Source organism: Notothenia rossii (assembly GCF_949606895.1).
Source record: "Notothenia rossii genome assembly, chromosome: 11".
Lineage (NCBI taxonomy): Eukaryota > Metazoa > Chordata > Actinopteri > Perciformes > Nototheniidae > Notothenia > Notothenia rossii.
Window position 1 is genome coordinate 55,126,351 of NC_136910.1, and position 22,168 is coordinate 55,148,518.

Below are 22,168 nucleotides of genomic sequence, written 5' to 3' on the forward strand. Positions count from 1 at the left end.
AGAGCAAAGGGTGAATAGCTCTGATACTTTCTGTTGACCATGTGCTCTGGAGTTGTATATAGAGAGCCACAGTGACGCGTCCTAAAACCAGGAAGTAAACTCCTTCCGGTTCCTTCGACAAAAAGCAGTGCAATTTCTCCATAGGATGTTGGGAAATATCTGGAAATAAGGTCTGTGGCTGAGACACATTTAAGAGACAGATCACGTTTTGTTCAGCCGGATAATCTCCACATGTCTTCCCTACTTTTATCATTTTCTAATCATAAATCTAGTCGCCAGAAGCAAAATGCTAACGTTATGCTATAAAGGAACTACAGCAGGGCCTCTGCTTCAACGTCACGGCAACTTAAGATCCATATTCAAACACACAGATTCTAAATGGAACAAGTTGAAGTGTTTGTTTGAACAGTCTGCAGGAGGCATGTACTTGCTTTCAAGCAGAACAGAAACTAACTTAGAGGAGTGTTTACGTGTTCGGCGTAATGACGTACAACGGCCTCGACAACTTCTGTAGTCCTATTTAGCCACTTGGTAACAACCATCGTTTTTCAGACACGCAAACTCTTTAGAAATCACCAGTGGGGTCACTGCTGATGGATTTAATGTAGAACAAAACGTGATCCGTCTCTTCAACGTGTCTCGACCACAGACCTTATTTCCAGATATTTGTGTCGAGGGAACCGGAAGTGGTAAACTGCTAACTTACTTCCGGTTTTAGGACTCGTCACTGTGGCACTCTATTGTTTGTGTCCGTCTTTATCAAACACCGTGGACTATAAATGACTACGGACTCTTATATGGAACGCGTCACAGCGAAGAGCAAATGTTAGCCTCTTAACGGCATAACCCATCGGGAGTTTTTGCCGCTACATATCATTTATAAGTCAATAATATTTTTGTTTATCAATTTGATACGGCTTAAGTTTGTACAGTATCATAATTCTCATGTTTCATTTCATTATTTTTTTGTATTATTCTTTAACATGTTTCGAAATACATCAAAAAATCAAACCTCCGGATCTCAGCGTCACTGAAGCCCTTGATGTTTTCTCGTGGAATAGTCCGAGGCCGCCCCCTCTTCTTTGGCCTCTTCCGGTCCGACGGGGAGTCGCTTTCGGAGCCCGAGTACCGTCTGTTCCTGCTCTGCCGCCCCGAACTGGCGCTAAATTTCGACTGTTAGAGGAAATTAAACAAACGACAAGGAATTGGTACAAACATAATAACTGAATGGACCTAAAAATGGAAGAATTTAGGGACATTTCAGAATCAGAATACTTTTTATTCGTCCCACAGAGGGGACGTGTACATTTGTTACAGCAGAAAAGAGCCAAAGACATTACATTGCATTTAGCTGACGACTTACAATAAGTGCGTTCGACCAACAAGATACAAACTTGAAAAAAACAGAATCATATAAGTACATCAGGTTTCATAGAGCCAAAAATGTCAAGTGCTACTCAACTGGCTTTAGATAAGCCAGCCCTTTATTAGTACATAAGTGCTTTGTTAATAGTTCTATCGCTCGAAGTGGAGTCCAAAGAGATGAGTTTTCAGTCTGCGCCGGAAGATGTGTAAGCTTTCTGCTGTCCTGATGGGGAACTCATTCCACCATTTAGGAGCCAGGATAGCAAACCGACAGCTTAATGTTAACTTAGAGTGCATTCACACCTAATAGTCCGCTCTCTGGTGCACCAGACCACCGTTTGTTACATTGTTTCATTTTTCAGAAGGTTCGGTTTGCGTTCACACGGGCAAAACTCAAACGGACTATAAACTTTAAACACAAGTCATGTGCACGGAAATGCTGTTCACCCATTGGTCAGACATTAAGGGGGTGAAAACGCAAATCCCGTTAATTTCTACCGGAGCCTCCGCCATGGAGCATCGGCACTTTCGGCAGGTTATTCTCATGCTGCTGTTAATCTGGAGATCAACAGACACTAGCGGCCCGCGCATATGATTATATAATCAGACGACGTCCGTTAAAAAACATTATAACACATATAATGAGACGTTCTGCAGTCAGGAGGGGCGTTTCACCGACGACAGGTGTTCTTACTTTTATGTAGCTGACGGAGAATTTTTACTTTACACCACACTGTTCAACACTTCATTCTGCTTCACTCTTTAACTAAACAACCGCGGATGTCTTGAAAGACTCTTTCGCTAAAGATTTTGAAGATATCCGCGTTCTTGTGACACGTAAATACTACGCTTCCTATGTTTTGGTGCGGACTGCGTTCACACCGGTAATGAACCGCTCCAGAGTTCGCAAGCAAACGTTTCAGAGACCACCTATTTTAGCGAACCAGAATCGGGTTATTTAGTTCACTTCAGAGGTCTCGGACTGCGTTCACACCGACCCAAATTAACCGCGCCAAGCGGCTAAACGCACCAGGGTTAGATTCAACCGGACTATACAAGGCTGGTGTGAACGCACCCGTAACTAAGAAGCATGCATTAAAAAAGAAAAAAACCCATCATGTAACAGTTCTGAAGATACAGCAGCCAGGTATATATTGCACATAGTTGGTATAGAGTGGTCCAGGTATCATAAATATATCGATTAGATTTATGATTCGAACATTATAAAAGTAGGGTAGATTATCCTGCTGAACAAAACGTGCATTTATCTAATAGGTTGGTTTTCCAAAGATCTTATTTTTTACAATATTCCAAAATCCTAAGGAGAGATCCCGTTGCTTTTTTGTCGAGGGAACCAGCAGCTTACTTCCAGGTCTGCCTACAAAAATACGTCATCCCTGCACCGCTCTATTTAACACCAAGGGGTAGAAATGTAAGCATGATCATCAGGTCTAAATCACGAGGCCTTATTATATTTGGGGTTTCTTGTGTACCTGTTTGGCACAATTCCTCATGCGGGGCAGCAGGTAGATTTCCTCCAGCTCCTTCTGCCTCTCCTCCTCCTCCATCCTCCTCCTCTGCTCCTCGGGAATGATGTCGTCCCAACTCCTCTGACTGCGCTCAGAGTCCATGTCTAAATCCTCTTCATCCATCATGGAGAAGTTGGCCACCTGCACAGGTCAGGTCAGAAACAACGGTCAATGTCACAGTACTGAAGAACAGAGAATCACCATTTTTAAATCAATTGTACAACCACGTTCTATAAAAGAAATGGACGATGTGTTCGTACCTTGAACTGAGACAGCAGCTCCTCTGCCACCGTGGAGGGTCCGGGGTCGTTATCCCTGGTCTCGGCTCTTTTCAGGATCTCGTCAATGTCCATTTCCTAAAGAGCAGAAGAGGCGATGACATGCTAGTAATATATTTACTTGTGAAAAGTACATATATAATTCATTATAAAACGGACAAGTCAAATCAAGCAATCTGATTGGTTCTTAGCCGTGATATAATGAGCGTATATCACGGGTAGAATTGTAGTTTCTTTTCACAACAAGTCAGTAACCCTCCGCGTCTGAGAAAAGCTACAACCGTTACAGCTGTTACATTACGTCCGTTACGAAACTAACCCAAAGCTTAAGATGGAAACATGTAAGGTCAACTTCGACCTCCGGGGTGGCCTTACTATGGAGGAGTGGATTGAGCAGTGCCCATCTCCAGAAAGCACCTAAACTACGACATGCAGAGCTACGTGAAGAGCAGGTAGACCAACTGGAAAAGTAGCACCATTCAAAAGCTTTCTGATGCGGGTCTTGAAACAAAGCAGAGAAATGATGACCGTTAGTGGCCACAGGTGCGAAGCTCTCTCCAGAGCTATTGGAAGCCCAATCTCGGGGACCGGAGAAAGTGGAGCAATATTCTCGTCACGCCAAGCAACAGCCTCGAACAACCTCAACCTATACAAGTAACCATGTAAGCTATGCTACTGATGCTGGACAGTTTTTCAGTGGGTGCACAATAAACAGCAACATACACATTAATGTAAATAAACAACCAAATAATGGATCAACGCTCTCAGTCTAATATGTTCGCTAGCTGTTAGTGTTGTTGCATAGCAACCAACTCGCACTATGTTTCGTGCAGAAGGCAACGGAGGGACTATTTTATTTTGAACATCATTATTTACTAATAAAAACTATTTAAATTAGAGTGTGTATTTTTCTTTCATATTGCCACACTTTTTATAAAAGCGTCGGGCCGAACCACGCCCCTTAGCTGTGATATAATGACCATATACCACGACCTGTCGTGAGCTATTGCTTAAGTACACACTGTATTTACGTCACCACCGGCGGCAAGAACTCTCTTTAGCCGTTCCATTGAGCAAGAATATCTTCATAAAATACTAATAAATGTTTTATAATATACACATTTATACAAATACACTGATGTGATATATGTATCGTACATTTATTTACATTTGCACATTTTAAGTTTAACTTATTTTTTATTTGAAAAAAATCGTATTTTTATTGCACTTTTTTACCATAATATTACATTTTTCTTTGATTTTTATCACACATTTTCACTTGTTCTTAACGTGTTGTGTTTATTTAAATATTTGTTTTATTCTATATGGACAAATTGCCACTAAACTAAACTTCCCCCTGGGATAAATAAATAAATAGATCCCATCCTGTTCAGTCAACAAGTCGACGTTTCCATGGGCAACCTACTTAATCCTAAATTGCTCCCAATGGCCAACGGTGTGTGAGAGTGTGTGTGAGTGTGAGTGTGAGTGTGAGTGTGAGTGTGTGTGTGTGTGTGTGTGTGTGTGTGTGTGTGTGTGTGTGTGTGTGTGTGTGTGTGTGTGTGTGTGTGTGTGTGTGTGTGTGTGTGTGTGTGTGTGAGTGAGTGAGTGAGTGAGTGAGTGTGAGCTTCCACGAGCACTTGCCACCGCTCTGTATGAATGGGTGAATGACTTGTAGCAGCAAAGCGCTTTGAGGGGTCGAACCGACTGGATAAAGCGCTGTTTGTAAGTACCAACCTTTAGCCTATCTGATCATTATTTACCTGAGGCTCCTGCTCCTCGCCCTCTGGCTCTTTGAACAGCTCCTCAGCTCCGAACTTCAGGATGGAGGACAGCTCCTCCTTGTTGAACGGTGCAGAACTGTAAGCAGTAAAACACACTCAATTTAGATGACAGCCGAGTGTAGAAGCTTTACGGTGAAAAGAGCTGCCCTTCTGTCAATAATAAGGACGTCAAGAGACAACAGCAGATTGTTTCTTGCCTGGAGGGAGCGGATCCCGTATGGAGGACAGTTTTCCCCGTCGTGTCCATCCTCTGAATCACAAGGTGGTCCAGCACCATTTTCTTCTTCGCCCTCTCGATGATTTCCTCCTCTACTGAGCTTTTCGTCACCAGACGGTAGATGTTCACCTGTGGGTCAGCAAGCAAACGGTATAATGTGTTTATCGAGGGAATAGCCTTTAAACACACTGTGGCAGCGCAGAGAATGAAATATGAAGTGACTAGTGCTAAAGGCTAACCATCATTTAAATATATATTAAAGCACATTTACTGATGTCTGTAGCTATATGTTACAATGTCAAATAACCACATGAGATAAAAAGGCCTATCAACAAGTAATAAAGCCAGGTGTTACTGAGGCTGGAGCCACACGAGGACGGTAACGGTCGTATCGGCTACAGTTCTCCATCAGATAGACGGTCCGGCCACACGAGGCCGATAGTGAAACGCAGATAACGATAACGGCTCCCCAGGTGGGTAGGTCTGCGGACGCAACGCTCTGGGGGGCCAAACGGCTCCGTGTGTACGCCCTATACGATCATTTTCTGATAATGATGACGCAATAGCCCCGCCTCTCCTGCTCCCCCCCGTGCCACCCGCGTCATTGCTGATGTGTTTCGCCAACAACAATGTGAAGCTGACCGTTGAGCGGCCCGACCAAGCAAGGAGGCAGAACGTCCAAAATACAACCCGGTGTGGGCATTTATTACTCACGGGAACATGACACAGACTGAATCTCGCTGTTCACGTGAGCACAGTCACCAGCCACAAGGATCTCACACAGCAAACAAAACAGGAAAACAGAGCCTAAATAGCCACACTATTTAACCCAACAAGACACAGGTGAGGGGGGAGGAGACAACACAGGGCACCAGGTGCACACAATCAACTGCAACAGACATGGGGAAAGGGAACACTTTTCAAAATAAAAACACATGTGCAATATACAAAGCCCGAAGCCGTCAGTCCACAGTGACGAAGCCATCTTCGTCACAAACAACAACGACAGTTTTCCGAGTGCTTCCAGCCAGGTCCCGGTATCTCGCAGGACAGTGCCTCCAGCAGGTGCCTCCAGCAGACCCCCCCCGCCCGGCAGAGTTTCCGTTAAGCGAAATCTAAAATTCTCCGGTCAAAATGTCGCTTATGGTTTAGGTGTCCTTTGACACGCAGGCAGTCATATCATTAGAACTAGCTAGATCTGATCGATACGGACATAAACGTGAGTGAAGTCAATCGGACCGGAGAGAGAGATCAGAGATCAGCTGCTGCCTCTCCCCACCTCTGCTGCTAAATCCACCGCGGAGAATAAACAGAAGGGCAACCATGGCAACCATGCTCGGAAGTCTTTTTCGCTGCTTTTGGTGTATTTTGTGGCGGAAGTACAGCGCCACTTACAGGCCCGGCATACGCACTACAGCGTCTCCAGCGGTCTCGTGTGGAAGGACACGTTTCTGGTGCCTATTGCGTTTGGCCGGAATACTTTTTTGATAACGATTTCAGTTCGTTTGCGTTACCGTTCTCGTGTGGCTCCAGCCTAAATGCCAGAAAACAAATATCAGTTTAATCAGAGGAATCATTTATAATCCTTGCTAAGAGATGCTTATTTTCAGACAAACAGCACAGCTAATGATGTTAATAAACAACAACCAACTTCACACAATGCTGATTATATCTGATAGAGGTAGGGGTCCTGCTATCAGATATTATGAATTTGAAGTTAAATGGAATTGGTTGCAAAACCTAACTCAAGCCAAATCAACGAGGCAAACCTACGGACTTGAATGAGCCGGTGTGTTGCATTTGTTTTAGAAAGGCAGCAACAAAAGCTAGCAATACGACCGACCTTAAACTGCACCTGAAACACAACCACCCCATTCTGTTTTCCCAGCTGGGAGCAAACACAGCAGCTGGAGATGGAGAGCCCCCACCTTCCCGACAATCAAAGATTACTTTATTTTTTTACTCCTGCATTTTCACATATGCAATTGCGTGTTTTGGCCACAAGAGAGCTCTGTTTTCCAGCCTGAGTCTATTTAATTTATTGTTTTGGTTGTGTGTGATTTAATACAATTGTTATAATTTAATGTATTTGTTTATTTATTATATATCATTTAAATATTATTTCACATTTCATTTGCAATGTTGAATGTTCAATAGAAAGTTCTGTTTGAAAGGATGTACTTGAATTATTATTATTATATATTATCATTATGTCAGTGGTCGACAATATTACCGTTTATCGCAATAATTTCCAGGAACATGTATCGTCCAACTAAATTAATTATCGTGACAGGCCTAATATTACAGGACAATAAAAACATTTTAAAAGGATGTTATGGGAGAAAGCAGCTGTTTCTTACCTGTCTCTTCTGCCCGATCCTGTGAGCTCGGGCCTGAGCCTGCAGGTCGTTCTGGGGGTTCCAGTCGGAGTCAAAGATCACGACGGTGTCAGCCGACGCCAGATTAATACCCAGACCACCGGCACGCGTTGATAACAAGAAGCAGAAATCCTGGACACACATGGAGGTTGTATTAGGGCTGCTCAATTAATCGTATTTTAATCGCGATTGTGGCTTGCAACGATTACGAAAACAACGTAATCGAAATAAAACGATTATTTTTTTCTTATTATAACTTTTTTTTTTTTATATATTTTTTTTTTTTTGGGTTTTTCAGTTGAATTATACTTAAAGTTCAGGGTAATCAACTGTTAAAAACATACTGTTCAAAAAAAGTAAATGGATAATCGTTTTTTTTTTAACCATGACGGTGGGCCAGCCTTTAATGTTTAACTGAGTGGAATATGTTGAACCAAAATGTTGGCTATATGTTAAGGAGTTTTCAGGTTGTGGCAGTGCACTGCAACATGTTTGTTGATCTTGTTTATTGGTATTTATTATTTTGATATTATTTATTTAAATGTAGACATGAATGTATAATTTATTTTATTTGGGTTTTTCAGTTGATTACCCTGAACGTATAATTCAACAGTTAAAAAGTTCAAATTATTATTTGTTTTAAAGTACAATAAATGGATGTTTTCAAAGTCAATGAATAATCGCAATTACAATTATTGACCCAAATCATTTTTGCCATAATCGAGCAGCCCTAGGTTGTATCAGTCCTGATTCATTCGGATAAAGCACTGAGAGCATTTACCGTATTCAGGGAGAAGAACTTACCTCTGACCCCTCGGCATTGAAGTGATCCAACGCCTGCTTCCTCATCTCCCCTTTGATGGAGCCGTCTAACCGCTACACAAATGAACAAATTCAGTTAGCTGGAGGGATATTAAGGGGGAGCTCTTGTGTAACTTTGTTAGGATTGCAACCCGAACAGTCATACTTCCCATCTGATCCTTTACTTGAGAAACTCTACATTCTTACCATTTATGACGTCAACATTTTGTAAACATGTGTTTTTGTTTACAAGATCCATTTGAGAATCGCTTAGTGTATAAACCAATACGCTGCCCACACACACATTATATGTTATTCTAAGAGTTTGCCATCACTATGGAATTCATATTATCTTTGTGTATTAATCTCCTGTTTGCTATAAAAGTGTTTTTTTTATAATAAAGAAATGACACACACACACACACACACACACACACACACACACACACACACACACACACACACACACACACACACACACACACACACACACACACACACACACACACACACACACACACACACACACACACACACACACACACACACACACACACACACACACACACACACACACACACACACACACACACACACACACACACACACACACACACACACACACACACACACGTACTTTCAACTACATGTTTGTATATAAATCTTGTTCTCTATAACAGAGTTAATTCTTGCCTCTTCCTGTTGTGCATTTATTCCATTGTGCAAAAAACAACAAACTAAACAATACCCTGTGTGTGTGTGTGTGTGTGTGTGTGTGTGTGTGTGTGTGTGTGTGTGTGTGTGTGTGTGTGTGTGTGTGTGTGTGTGTGTGTGTGTGTGTGTGTGTGTGTGTGTGTGTGTGTACGTTGATGACAGAGTTAGGGTTAGCTACCTGAAAGAGGAACTGTCTGCTCTTCAGGTATTCAGCCAGGATATCCAGCATCCGAACCATCTGGGAGAAGATCAGGACTCGGTGGCCTCGATCCTTCAGACGCACCAGCAGCTTGTCCAGCAGCACCAGCTTCCCACTGCTGCGGATCAGTTGCTGTGGGAGGGAAAGAGGGGGGAAAGTCAATATATAATCAACTGTAGTGATTTGGTAAGCTACTGGAATTTAACACACTAATGGCGCTTTTCCACTGCAGGGCCTCTCGGCTTAGTACGATATGACTAGGCCTCGTTAGGCCAGGCTCACTTTATGCTGCGTTTCCATTACAGTTTAGGAACTGGGGCAGTAACTATAGTAACGCAGTGTAGGCGGAGCCGTGACGTCATCTTCAATGCGAACCACAAAACCAACATCAGCCGTTAGCTGTTAGCCCTCAGAGCTCCTCATATCTGTTCAGAAACTAGACAAAAGTTAAACAAGTACAAACCACAGACTGTCTGTGTCATGGAGAATACAGTCGCTGGTTTATTTATGTCTGTAGGCCGTTGTTGTGAGTGTGGACGGTCGGAGCATATACTGCGTTAGCTTAGCCAAGCTCCATTCAGAAAACACACCTTTTAAAAAGGTGTTCCGCCTGCCGTCTGTCTGCAGACTTGTCAAAGCATTAATTCATGGTTTTTACTAACCGGTATCAGTATGTTGTTACTCCGGCATCATTTTGAAACGTGTATTACAATTTAATCACGATAAAATATGTTCATGTAGTTGCCAGCGATTCTCTCACTAGTTCAGCATAGTACTCAGCCCGGTTGTTGGCTCGGAAAGAACCTCGATTTTGGAGAGCCAGAAAACTATGAAAAAGTACCCGCTAGCCGGAACTACGCCTAGTGGAAACACAACCAGAAACGGGCCGGGTTTGGCACGGCACGCTTAAACCATGCTACGTGCTGCAGTGGAAATGCGCCATACGTAACTTGTTCCGTCAGACATATACAAATGTTCTTAAGCCTTCCCCTCATCCAAAAATACACCCACATAACAAAAACACTGCAATTAATTAACAATATTGTTTAGAATGAAAGGAGCTAGAATCAATGTTTCTTTAATAGGAACGGGGCTGCTTATTATAATTGAATTGATTATATGTTGAATGGGTCACAACACTTTGCTGCCCTTAAGTTTTGCACACTACAACTAACAGCAACATAGATTCAGCTAAACAGCAGCCATTTTTCACATTTTCAAATGTATTTAAGAGCATTGCTAGGTAACTAAATTCATCCTAGTACACAGTGAGTGATTGGTAAGTTGGCCAGAGTTAAGGAACACTGCTCACTCAGTGACTATCAGCTAATTATCATCAGGATATTTGATGTGACACCACACAAGCAACAGAGAGGTAGCCCCCCAGCCGGTTTGTCATTTCTATCCTGGCTTTTTATATGAAGAGCACATGAAGGCCTGAAACTGAGGGAAATTATTTGTGTTGGGAGTTCTAGCGTAGATTTCCGTACTCATACGTATATGTTCTGTGTTAGGCATGAGTCTAATGACAGGACTTTTTAATTATACATAAACATACATACCTTTTATATATAGGCTTCCTATGAATTGTTGAACGGCACCATTACTTTAAATGGACATGCTGCTGCACATTCAGTATCATTTAGGATGTTATGTTCCCCTTAGATGCAGTGACTCATATCCCTATAGACATGATGCTAACATAATCTGGTTGGATGAAATGAACCGACCTGTAATGCCTCGGCTCTGTTGAGGAACTCGTTGTCCTCGGGCGGCTTGATAAGGTAACAGTGGTTACAACACTTCTTCAGCTCCATCATGACGTTCAGGAAGCCCGACGTGCTGCCTTTACCTTTACTCAGAGCCTTGTAGTTCCTGGTGAGGATCCATCTGATCACAAACACAAGACACACACTTATTAGTAAACTATGGTGGACATTGGGTCGAAAATGTCTAGCTAACATCAAATAAAGTAGGAATCTCATCCATAGAGTTGTGCCTGAATGAATCCTAAAACCCTGATATGATTTAGCCTTTTACCAGTTTCTGTCTATAGGCGCTTTCACACCGGAGTACTTTTCCCCCCGAACTAGGCCGATAGGGGGGGAGATTTGGTTTCACACCAAAAAGGATCTGGAACTACCATAATTTCCGGACTATAAGGCGCACCTGAATATAAGCCGCAGCAGCTAAATTGAATGATGTGTACATATAGAAGCCGCACTGGACTATAAGCCGCAGGTGTTTTAATGTTTAATTACCATATGTAAGGGTTCGTACACAGAGGGGATTGTCGGGAAAGAGATGGCTGTTTGAGGAAGCTCCCATTTATTAACATTTCAACAAACAAGTTGCATATTTGCATAACGAATTCAAGTGTTAGCATTTAGTGCAATAGTAGCTACAGAACATGTGCTGTGTAAACTGTACTGTATCACATAGCGTTTCAGACACACAAACTTTTCAACTTTCAAACTTAAACGGTGCGCTCCCAGCGCACGTACCGGCAGTGATCTACAGCAGTGGTTTTCAACCAGTGGTACGGGGAAAAACTGTCTCGCTCTCGTAATGTCTGTCTGTCTTGCTCTCGTTCTGTCTCTCGTACCTCGGTTCCACTTTTACTTTTGCGCGCTACCTGTCTCACTCTTTTCCGGCCTCCAGCTTTTCCTGCTGGAGCCCGCCGCTTAAAGGTGGGGGGCTCGGACCGGCCATAGAGCCCATAGAGTTAAAGGTGGTGGACTGTAACCTGTAACATCCATAGATTTAGGAGGTCCCCTAGTGGCCGTTAGCTGTACAAATCCATAGATTAGCCGAACCGTTATATAAGCCACAGGGTCGAAAAAAGGCGCGGCTTATAGTCCGAAAATTACGGTAGTCCTTAGTTCGCGTGAACCTTTTCACCCCCAGATAGTCCCTGCTAGAGAGGTAGTACTTTCCTGCGGAGGAAATGGTTCGTGGGTGTCGGCCAAGCTAACAATTTCTGATTGGCTGGGCGAATTGCAAACCACGCCCCGTAAAACTCCGAAAAGTTTTGTGAACCCAAAGCAGAAGAAGAAGAAGAAGAAGTGACGTCATTTGCCAAATCCTCCCTTGGGGACTTATTCCCGTGTGAACGCGATCTAATAGGAAAGTTCCAGGGACTTAAGAGTTCAGGGGGGAACAAGTACCGGCTAAGTACTTGGTGTGAAAGCGGCAAATGGTTTCTGTGGTTAACACAAGCTGAGGAGATTTTCTTATTTTGTTCTACAACATAAAATAGGTCAGTTAACACCCCACTGGTGAATATCTGAATCCACTAAGTGTCATTTAAAAAGCAGGTTCCTAACAAGCGGCTAAATGAGACTACCTAACACCATCACGCCAAACATTAGCCGCCTTTAGCTTAGCGGTGATGATAGCGCAGCAACGCAACAGCACTGTGGTTCATTTATAGCATTACATTAGCTAATTACGTCTGGAGATTGCATTTACAATTCAAAAGTCACGCAGGGAACTTCCAAGTGTTTTTGAGTATAACGCTTAGAATACTTTATGCTTTAAAAAATAGGATCCTTATACATTCACCAGTGCAGAGAGACTTGCACGCGAACAAGCCTTTAACTGTTTTCCTGGTTCATCTTTTCTACAGCAGCACATAAACACCGGACACTTGAAAGGCTGCTCTGTCATTATGAACGCAGCCTTTACATGCCAGACCAACGTGGACAAAAGGAAGCAGACACAAGTGTTTCACTGTTTACCATTCAGCACATACCAACCTAAACTCACACATCGTTTACTCGCATAATGAAACGATCTACTTGTGAAGGGGTCGAGTCCAGCTCTTACTTGTAATACTGTTTCTGGATAGCGCTCATCTCCACTCGGAGGATCTGCTCCACTTTGGCAGGAAGAGATTTCTCCACGTCCTTCTTGACTCTTCGCAGGAGAAACGGTTCCAGCTCTTTGTGCAGACTGGCGTATCCCGAGTCTCTGCCTTTACCATGCGCCTCCTCAAAGATCTCCCAGGCGTGAAACCTAGAGAAACAACACATAGAACAGACATGAGAGGTGCCGTGCACATTATATATGAAGAAGTTGTCAATTCACCGTAGCACAGATTAGGGCTGAACGATATATCGTGTCATGGCGATCACCGCGATATGCGCGATATTCACATCGCAGGGATGTGCGATTTTATTTTAAAAAATGTATTAATTTCTTTTCTTTTTTTTTTAGTGCGTGCGATATTAAGTAGGTAAATTAACTCAAACACGTCATGTCACAATTATTTTGCTGCTTGCTACAAAAGGAAAACTTGCGCGGCTCTCATGTCAGGGGTACTTGAGTGAGTGACATGCAGGCTCTGCATGCACAGCAAACCACCAATCACAATCATTCTTGATCAGATCACAGCAGGCCCCGCCCCGCTAGTTTGCAGACCATCAAAACACCGGTAACAAATGAGCGAGGCACGGGAGGACAATACCGGAGAGAATTAAGATTTACTTCCAAGAAGAAAAGCAACATCTAGAACTATTTTGGATACAAAAAGCTTCTTCATTCAAAGAGGAACCCCCTTATTTGAGGGTAAGCAACATGCATTATCATAACATGTTAGATCATGACTTAAGGTATGATGAGTCAACCAGTTAAGATCCAGACGTCCGGGACTAAAATCCTTCATCCGGTTAAATATAGTTAAAAAAAACGCAATATATATCGCAGGGAAAAAAAATATTTTTGAATAATTGATTATTCGCCAGGGTTGTCCGATTTTCGATTTTGATCATGGTCAGTTTCTGGCATCCCTAGTAGTCACCCGTCTATATTCTGACTTAATGCCGTGCACACAGCAATATCTGATTTGTTACACTGGAGCTAAGTGTCTGACTCAAAGCAAACAAAGCAGTCTTTCAAAACAACTAAAACAAATAATATTACAAAGGGGAAAAAGCAGTTACTGGATGTTGTATTTTGGCACCTGCATGAAAAGGACAAGGAGATTATCTTATAAGTTTAAAAAAGAAGTGACGAAAAACACATTTTGCACATCAGATGTTTAGAGTGCAGACCCTCCCATTGATATGACCCTGTGTTGCACTGTCACTGCCACTCAGAGAATAGTACAGTACAACAACCATCCTCATGATCAAACATTTAAGCTTAATAATGAATAAAGCGTACTTCTCTGGCATGATGAAGTGCAGCAGGGACCACAGCTCCTTCAGAGAGTTCTGCAGCGGCGTTCCTGTGATCAGAAGCCTGTGATTGGACTTGAAATCCATCATGGTCTTGTACAGGAGGGAGTCGTCGTTCTTCAGTCGATGCGCCTCATCCACACCAATGAAAGCCCAGCTAACAGCGCCCAAAAAGGACTGGAAGTACACGACACAAGGTTAACATGGACACACTGCAGCGCATACCAAATTACCTTTATTTCCTCATTCATGGGATAAACAACGAGATCGATACTGACCTTGTCTTTGAGAAGAATCTCATACGTCGTGAGAATGATGTTAAACTTTAGCCTCTTGTTATGAGGATGCATCCACTCGTGTGTCCTGATCTGTTGAAAAGGAAATAAAAGACATTAATAAACCGTTTGTGTGTGTGTGTGTGTGTGTGTGTGTGTGTGTGTGTGTGTGTGTGTGTGTGTGTGTGTGTGTGAGAGAGAGAGAGAGAAAAAGAGAGTGTGTGTGTGTGAGTGTGAGAGAGAGAGAGAGAGTGTGTGTGTGTGTGTGTGTGTGTGTGTGTGTGTGTGAGAGAGAGAGAGAGAGAAGGAGAGAGTGTGTGTGTGTGTGTGTGTGTGTGTGTGTGTGTGTGTGTGTGTGTGTGTGTGTGTGTGTGTGTGTGTGTGTGTGTGAGTGTGAGTGTGTGTGTGAGAGAGAGAGAGAGAGAAAGAGTGTGTGTGTGTGTGTGAGAGAGAGAGAGAGAGAAAGAGTGTGTGTGTGTGTGTGTGAGAGAGAGAGAGAGAGAGAGAGAAAGAGTGTGTGTGTGTGTGTGTGAGAGAGAGAGAGAGAGAGAGAGAAAGAGTGTGTGTGTGTGAGAGAGAGAGAGAGAGAGAGAAAGAAAGAGTGTGTGTGTGTGAGAGAGAGAGAGAGAGAGAGAAAGAAAGAAAGAAAGAGTGTGAGTGTGAGTGTGAGTGTGTGTGTGTGTGTGTGTGTGAGAGAAAAAGAGTGTGTGTGTGTGTGTGTGTGTGTGTGTGTGTGTGTGTGTGTGTGTGTGTGTGTGTGTGTGTGTGTGTGTGTGTGTGCGCGCGTCACCATACCATGTTCCTGCTGCTGATGTCTCCCAGGTAGACCACAAAGTTCATCAGAGGGGCCCAAAGCTGGATTTCCCTCTGCCAGCAGGTGAGTGTAGAGAGAGGCACGACCAGCAGGAAGGGTCCGTACAGCTGGTGGTCGTTGAACAGGTAGTTGAGGAAGGAGATTGTCTGGATGGTCTTCCCTAAACCCATCTCATCCGCAAGAATACAACTGTGGCTTCTATGAATGAAGAAAATGAGAGAAACAAGAGCTCAGATTGAGGGCTGGTCCACATCATATCTCCATGGGATGTCTTTTTATTCGCTGGGTGCATCCTCGTGATTACAGAATGGGTCGTGACTAGGGCTGCAACAAACGACTAATTTGATCATCGATTAATGAAACGATTAATCGACTATTATGCATTACACAATTTCTCAAACACTCTTATTTAGCCATTGACTTTTAGATTTAGCTTGAGGTTGTTTTAGGAATGTGGAAACTAACAATGAAGACAATAAAGATGAATGCTTGATTCAAAAATACATATATTATTAAATTAACAAATTGTGAACAAAATGAACATAGCTTTTTATTTAAATTAAATACATAATATTTCACATCAAAAGAAACAACAATGTTTTAACAACTCGTATTAAATAATCTGAAGACAGAACTGTTAACAGAATAGCTGAAACTTTAACAAACTAAATAACTTTACCTCTAATCATGAACCCATGTTTGTATAATTGAGTTAACTCCGTGTGTTGCTGCTAGCATACATAACACCTGACGTGGAAACGTTACTCGTGGATGGGGCTACAGAGCTACTAGAAAGAGTCGAACCCGGTGCATTCCTGTCTGAATGTGGTGCACTTTTGCTAAATGAATGAACACCAACGGATCGACCACTGAATTAGTTGGCAACTAATTTGGTCATCGATTTTAATCCATTAGTTGTTGCACCCCTAGTCGTGACACAAGTTGAGAATTAAAAAGGATGAAACATACTTGCACCAGGAGTGGGCCATCCAATTCAAGCTGTCCAACTGGTAGTCTCGGAGCTCCAGTCCTTCGCCTCCTATGTACGTCGGCTGCTTCTTCATAGGCAGAAACCTGGGTCTCTGTTTGAGCACCTGCAGGAGAGAAGAGCAGTCGTTGAATATTCAAGTCAAAACGCTGGGTTCAGTTGAACTGACACAGAAGAGATCACATTGAGCTAGACTTAGGCCCTGTGTCAACGTAACGCTCCAAGTGCTTATTTTTTAACCTAGGACAACGATATCTTGACACAATTCTTGGCTGTTGTACAACAAACTAGCTCCACCCCCTGGATTTTAATAAGTGTTTGTGTTACTACACATTTTTGACACTTGTTTCCCCATTGCAACCAACAGGAAGATGCTAGATTTCACACTTTGAATGAATGAGCTTCGAGACAACGTACGACACTACACAGCTTTCCAGTCTTTGTTAACATAGTTTAGTCTGAAAGACCGGATCAACAACATATTTTCTAAATAACAACATAAACATTGGTGATCTACTTCACAACATGCTTCCCCTGCATAAGTCCCGGTGCGTTACCTTGCATTCTCTGAAAGGAATGTTCTTGGACTGGTTTCTGCTCATGTAGTTGTCGATGCATTTCTGGAACTTCCTGCCGATGAGAGCCCCGTCCTCCCAGCTACACTCCGAATATGGCAAACCCTGCCACTTGCACAGATAGTCTGGGTAACCCGCCGCCGACTTTTGGTTGGAATGTCCTGCAGCATAGAAAGTCAGAGAGCCGGTAAGTTGCAGGATTCCAAAAAGCATTAAAAGTATTCAGAGGAAAGAACTAAATACAAACAACAAGTGATGTAGAAAGCTCACCTATGATTCGCTCCACTATCTGGTACTGAGAGTGCAGGTCGTCCATTAATTCTTCCTGACAATTGAAATACTCTACATCCTCCGGTGATGCAGCTTTTAACCTGAGGAGAAAAGAAAAAACATTAGATAATAAGAAATAGCCTGTATTTTTTATCTAAAAAAAACAAGTATATAGCATGCTTGTTATCAAATGACCAATTTGATTGACAGAAGAGACCGGAGGGGACCAACCAAAGGGGAGGAAAGCCAGCCAGTGAGACTGTTTCTTTGTCTGTTATTTGATCGTCATCATAAATGCCAAAGTAGTCTTTCCTGCAGCTCAGTGGCCGGAAGAAAAACTGTCGGTCTGTAACGGTTTGTAATGATCTCAGCATTAAACTGGTTAACCCTTAGATGCACGAGTGTCTACACTCTTCCATAAGTGGCTCAAAAAGGACCCGTATTAGAATAATGTGTGTTTTGATGCCATTTTTGTTAAGAAAAATAACTTGTATAATATTTAGTATAATATTTTGGTTCACACTAGAAATATCTTATATTTAATTTTTCAGTATTTATAATTTTAGGAAAAAAAAATTAAATTCTGGAAAAAAAAATTACATTTTGAAAAAGAAATTACATTTTGAAAAAAAAACGTTTTGAACATATCGATTCATTCTGAGACCCTCACAGTATTCCAGTCCCTTTTCAAAACTCATCTCTTCTCCTTTTGTCTACTCATAGCCAACCCCCCATCAATCCATGCCGGTTGATCAAGTTTGATAGTCCTATTACCCCCCACCCTAACCTTCCCTTATATTGTAAAGTGATTTTGAGTCCTTGAAAAGCCCTATACAAATATAATGTATTATTATTATTATTATTATTAGGTATCAGATCTTGCTGTGTGAAATAATCTTCCTGAGAGGTGTCACTTGTGATGTAGTCTGTGTGGTCCACAGTGAATGTATTCCTGACAGCAACAGGTGATAAGAATCAAAGGTTCCCATAGGATCCCATAGGAAATGCATGCGGGTCATTTTTGACCCACTTATGGAAGCTTGGGGTAGTAATACAAAAACTACAATTTCTTAAAATGTAAATTAAAAATGTGAATGGCATGATATCCAAAAAATGTAATTACAAAGATACTTCAAGAAAAAGCACCTCACGGGGTCAAAAAAGACCCACTTATGTATCTAAGGGTTGAACACGCTCTCACCATCTCTTTTTATCCGTATCCTTCTTCTTGAAGTTGTCCAGTTTCTTCATGCCCTTGACGTTCTGTAACTTGAGCGTGTCCTCTGTCTCCCAGGTGTTGTGGATATGCGCCCAGTTCTTCCACTTGATCAGATACTGGATGTCCCCAGCCTCTTTGTTGGGATTGAAGTTGAGATTAGGGTCCCCGTCTGCTTCTATGGCGTACACAGTGGTGACACTTCCTGTGGCTGTTAGGAAAGTTAAAACAATGTCAAATACATTGAAATTCATCCTTAGAACTCAAGTTTTTATGGTACATCTAAACAGGAAGTAGGGATGCTCCGATCGATCGGCCGCCGACGTAGAATTATGACATAAAATACATGACACTTTTCTCTGTGCGCGGCAAAACAAGCTCGCCAAAACGGCTTCACCAGTCTGGCAGTATTTTAAGGTGTTCGAAAAAGACAGTAAAATAGCAACGTGTGTGAAGCAGAAATCCTGCAGCTCCACCCGCCGTGACGGACCGGTGAGCGGAGCAACACACACTAAGAGTTAGACCTAACGCGCTTAGATATTTGATCTACCTCTGGAACTAGCTAGTTATAAATATGTTTATTCTTCAGTGTCGGGTCACTCATTACTGGATCAGTGAGCTGCATGAGATACTGACAGGCTGAGAGAGAGAGAGAGAGAGAGAGAGAGAAAGAGAGAGAGAGAGAGAGCGCTTCCGCTCATTTCTCCGTGTTATTATCCAAAGTTAATGTGAACTTGAATAATGTACTTCATTTGAATGTAATAATTGTGTTGGTTGTTGTTTGAGGAAGGGCCAGTGAATGAGCCCCATTAACTGAGTTTTAAACATCACTTTAAATGGTCCCCCCATAGGCCCCGCCCACTCGATCGGATCGGCCCCAAAATTGGAGATCGGAGCATCCCTGACAGGAAGTTCAAGATTTGTGAGTCAATGTTCCAGTCAGTAATTTAAACGTTCCATAGATAATAAATAAATAAGCAGCTTACAACAATAAAATACAACTAATATGTTTAGCTAACTAGCTTATAACTTATAACACCCCACAATCTGTAAGTAAATAGCAAAGGCTAAAATGACTGAATTACCACCATAGTCTTGGAGGAATAGTTCAATAAAAATAGATTCATTGTCACAAATGATGTTTCCAGAATACAAAATGTGATGTGTTTATAGTGCCGGTTGAATTCAATGATTAATCAGCGTGATCGAGTTCCTTACCTCTTTTCCTCCCTATCCTGGACTCCATTACTTTCTCCAATGTCTCAAACTCCTCTTCCTCAGGCGCCGGGACGTCTTCACCGAGAACTTCCACCAGGTCGTCGGAGTCGGTCTTCAGGTCATCGTCCTCCTTGTAGCTGACGTTGACCGTGGCCTGCCGCCGGGGCCCCGCAGCGGCCGCCTTTTTGTACTCATCATCCTCATCAGAAGAAGAATGATTCGTGGACTTTTTCTTCTTCTGGTTGGTGCTTTTCTTCCCATTCCGATAATTCATCCTTAGGGCAAAAGTACACACATCCTTTACTCGAGTAGAAGTAGAGATACTCGTGTTTAAAAATACTCTGGTGAAAGTAGAAGTACTGACTAAACTTCTTTACTCAAGTCAAAGTAAAGAGGCTTTGAAATGTACTTCAGTAAAAAGTACCCATAACTAGCTGCTGTTTTAAAGAGTACCTGACCTCCCTTTATATTAATAGAACAATAATGTCATTGTTAGCTAATGAATGTTTCCATGCTGAACAACGGCAACATGACAACGTTTCCATTGGTCCCTCTTCTTTAGAGAAGACCAGGAAATGATGGATACACGGATCGTGTTCAAATCAATAGGCACGCAATGACTCTAAATAATAATGATCACGCCACCAAACACACATTCAGACTAAAGGAACCAGCCTGTTTGGAAAATGTAAGAAGTAGAAAGTACAGGTATTTGTGTTCAACATGTAAGAAGTAGAAAGTACAGGTATTTGTGTTCAACATGTAAGAAGTAGAAAGTACAGGTATTTGTGTTCAAAATGTGAGAAGTAGAAAGTACAGGTATTTGTGTTCAACATGTAAGAAGTAGAAAGTACAGGTATTTGGGTTCAACATGTAAGAAGTAGAAAGTACAGGTATTTGAGTTCAACATGTAAGACGTGTTAGAAATGTAAAAAGTCGTCAGAAAGATAAGTAGTGGAGTAAAGTACTGATACCAGAACAATGTACTTAAGTACAGTAACGAAGTATTTGTACTCCACTACTTCCCACCTCTGGTCCTGAGACATGACGAATGAGGAAAAGTTATTATTTGTAGTCCTTAGCAGCTGAGCTGAGAGGCTACTATAAGATGAAAATAGACATCCAATTAAAAAGGGCGACTGTGCACTCACTTGGTTGGGGGCTTTCTGCTTTTGATTGTGTGACTAGGCTCATAGTCTGATGCCGTTTCTTCACTCTTCTCCTCAGCGGACGAGTCTGATCCAGAACCACTCCCAGATCCAGAGCCTGATCCAGAGGAGCCTGAATTTTTTCTCCTTTTGGATCCACTTGATGAGTCAGATCCATCGCTACTTGACGAGTCCTAGAAGAGAGACAGACAGTTGCACAATCAGAGAGCGCTGATTCATTTAGTGCACCTTCTTAGCGCCCAATCAAACAGCACAGAACAAGTGCTTTGGGGGATTGTAAACAAACCTCATCAGATCCAGAGGAGCTCTGTCTCTGCTGTTGCTGCTGCTGCTGTTGTTGTTGCTGAAGCTGCTGTTTCCTGAGCATAGCAGATCTTTGCACTGCTAGGATACTTGGGTTGGACTTCCAGAACTGCAATCAATGAGTGGAGAGGAAAGATATGTGAACAAGTTCAAAGGCTTTTACTGGAAATGAGTCCAACTAGTTCCCATCAAGCCATTGGAGCTCTTGAGTTTTGCAAATAGAGTGGCGAAGTCCCTCCCTTTCCGGGGGAGCTCCATGGGACCTTATTTCTGAAAAAGTATGTATTGAAGTCAATGGAGAGAGAAAGATTATATTTCGATCCCGTTTGAATTGTGCCACGAATTACACATAATAAATAATAATACATTTATTTTGGGGGGGCGCGTTTCATAACACCCAAGGACACCTTACAGGACATAGGGGCAATATAGGGAACAATTAAAACAGTGGATTTAGTGAAGTATCAGTCGGGGTAAGACAAGACAAACAACAGGAAATGGACTATAGAAGGACACAGGGTACAGTTTATAAAGAAAATGCCAGTTGATATGATATAACATAAGATGTTTGTCAATTTAAAAGATAATTTTGCAAGTCCAAAAAATAAAATGTGTCGTAAAAATCTGAAGTAACACATTTTTGTGTGAAACCGCTCAATGAACTACATCTCCCGTCTCGCACCACACACCAAGACGGCCGTCACGTTGGCACATTTCACTTCTTTCTTTCAGAATGAGGCGGAAAGTATTAAAAGAGGTGAAAATCACTCCAAGTCTGGGCATGTTGAGAGCTGCACACACACACAAGGGGAGTTAGTCGGTTCCGTAAGAGCCAGCATGCGGGACCGGGATTCTGGGATTTGTAGTCTTTCTAGTTGCATATTTCTCATAGTCT

General features: G+C 42.3%; 1 protein-coding gene across 1 annotated transcript in view; it reads right to left on the reverse strand.

Annotated features, from left to right (window-relative positions):
* The window catches only part of chd1 (chromodomain helicase DNA binding protein 1), a 40,474-nt gene that overhangs the window by 14,141 nt on the left and 4,165 nt on the right, over positions 1 to 22,168 (reverse strand). Inside the window, exons 4-23 of the mRNA XM_079656747.1 lie at positions 21,257 to 21,382; positions 20,953 to 21,143; positions 19,802 to 20,076; positions 18,569 to 18,794; positions 17,368 to 17,468; positions 17,080 to 17,258; positions 16,504 to 16,628; positions 15,516 to 15,732; positions 14,724 to 14,813; positions 14,432 to 14,622; positions 13,094 to 13,282; positions 10,996 to 11,155; positions 9,245 to 9,397; positions 8,356 to 8,427; positions 7,534 to 7,683; positions 5,154 to 5,302; positions 4,936 to 5,032; positions 3,155 to 3,250; positions 2,859 to 3,035; positions 1,013 to 1,173 (exon numbers count right to left, since the gene is read on the reverse strand). Coding sequence (XP_079512873.1) covers positions 1,013 to 1,173; positions 2,859 to 3,035; positions 3,155 to 3,250; positions 4,936 to 5,032; positions 5,154 to 5,302; positions 7,534 to 7,683; positions 8,356 to 8,427; positions 9,245 to 9,397; positions 10,996 to 11,155; positions 13,094 to 13,282; positions 14,432 to 14,622; positions 14,724 to 14,813; positions 15,516 to 15,732; positions 16,504 to 16,628; positions 17,080 to 17,258; positions 17,368 to 17,468; positions 18,569 to 18,794; positions 19,802 to 20,076; positions 20,953 to 21,143; positions 21,257 to 21,382 — 3,125 coding nt within the window. The remainder of the gene's footprint in view (positions 1 to 1,012; positions 1,174 to 2,858; positions 3,036 to 3,154; positions 3,251 to 4,935; positions 5,033 to 5,153; positions 5,303 to 7,533; positions 7,684 to 8,355; positions 8,428 to 9,244; positions 9,398 to 10,995; positions 11,156 to 13,093; positions 13,283 to 14,431; positions 14,623 to 14,723; positions 14,814 to 15,515; positions 15,733 to 16,503; positions 16,629 to 17,079; positions 17,259 to 17,367; positions 17,469 to 18,568; positions 18,795 to 19,801; positions 20,077 to 20,952; positions 21,144 to 21,256; positions 21,383 to 22,168) is intronic.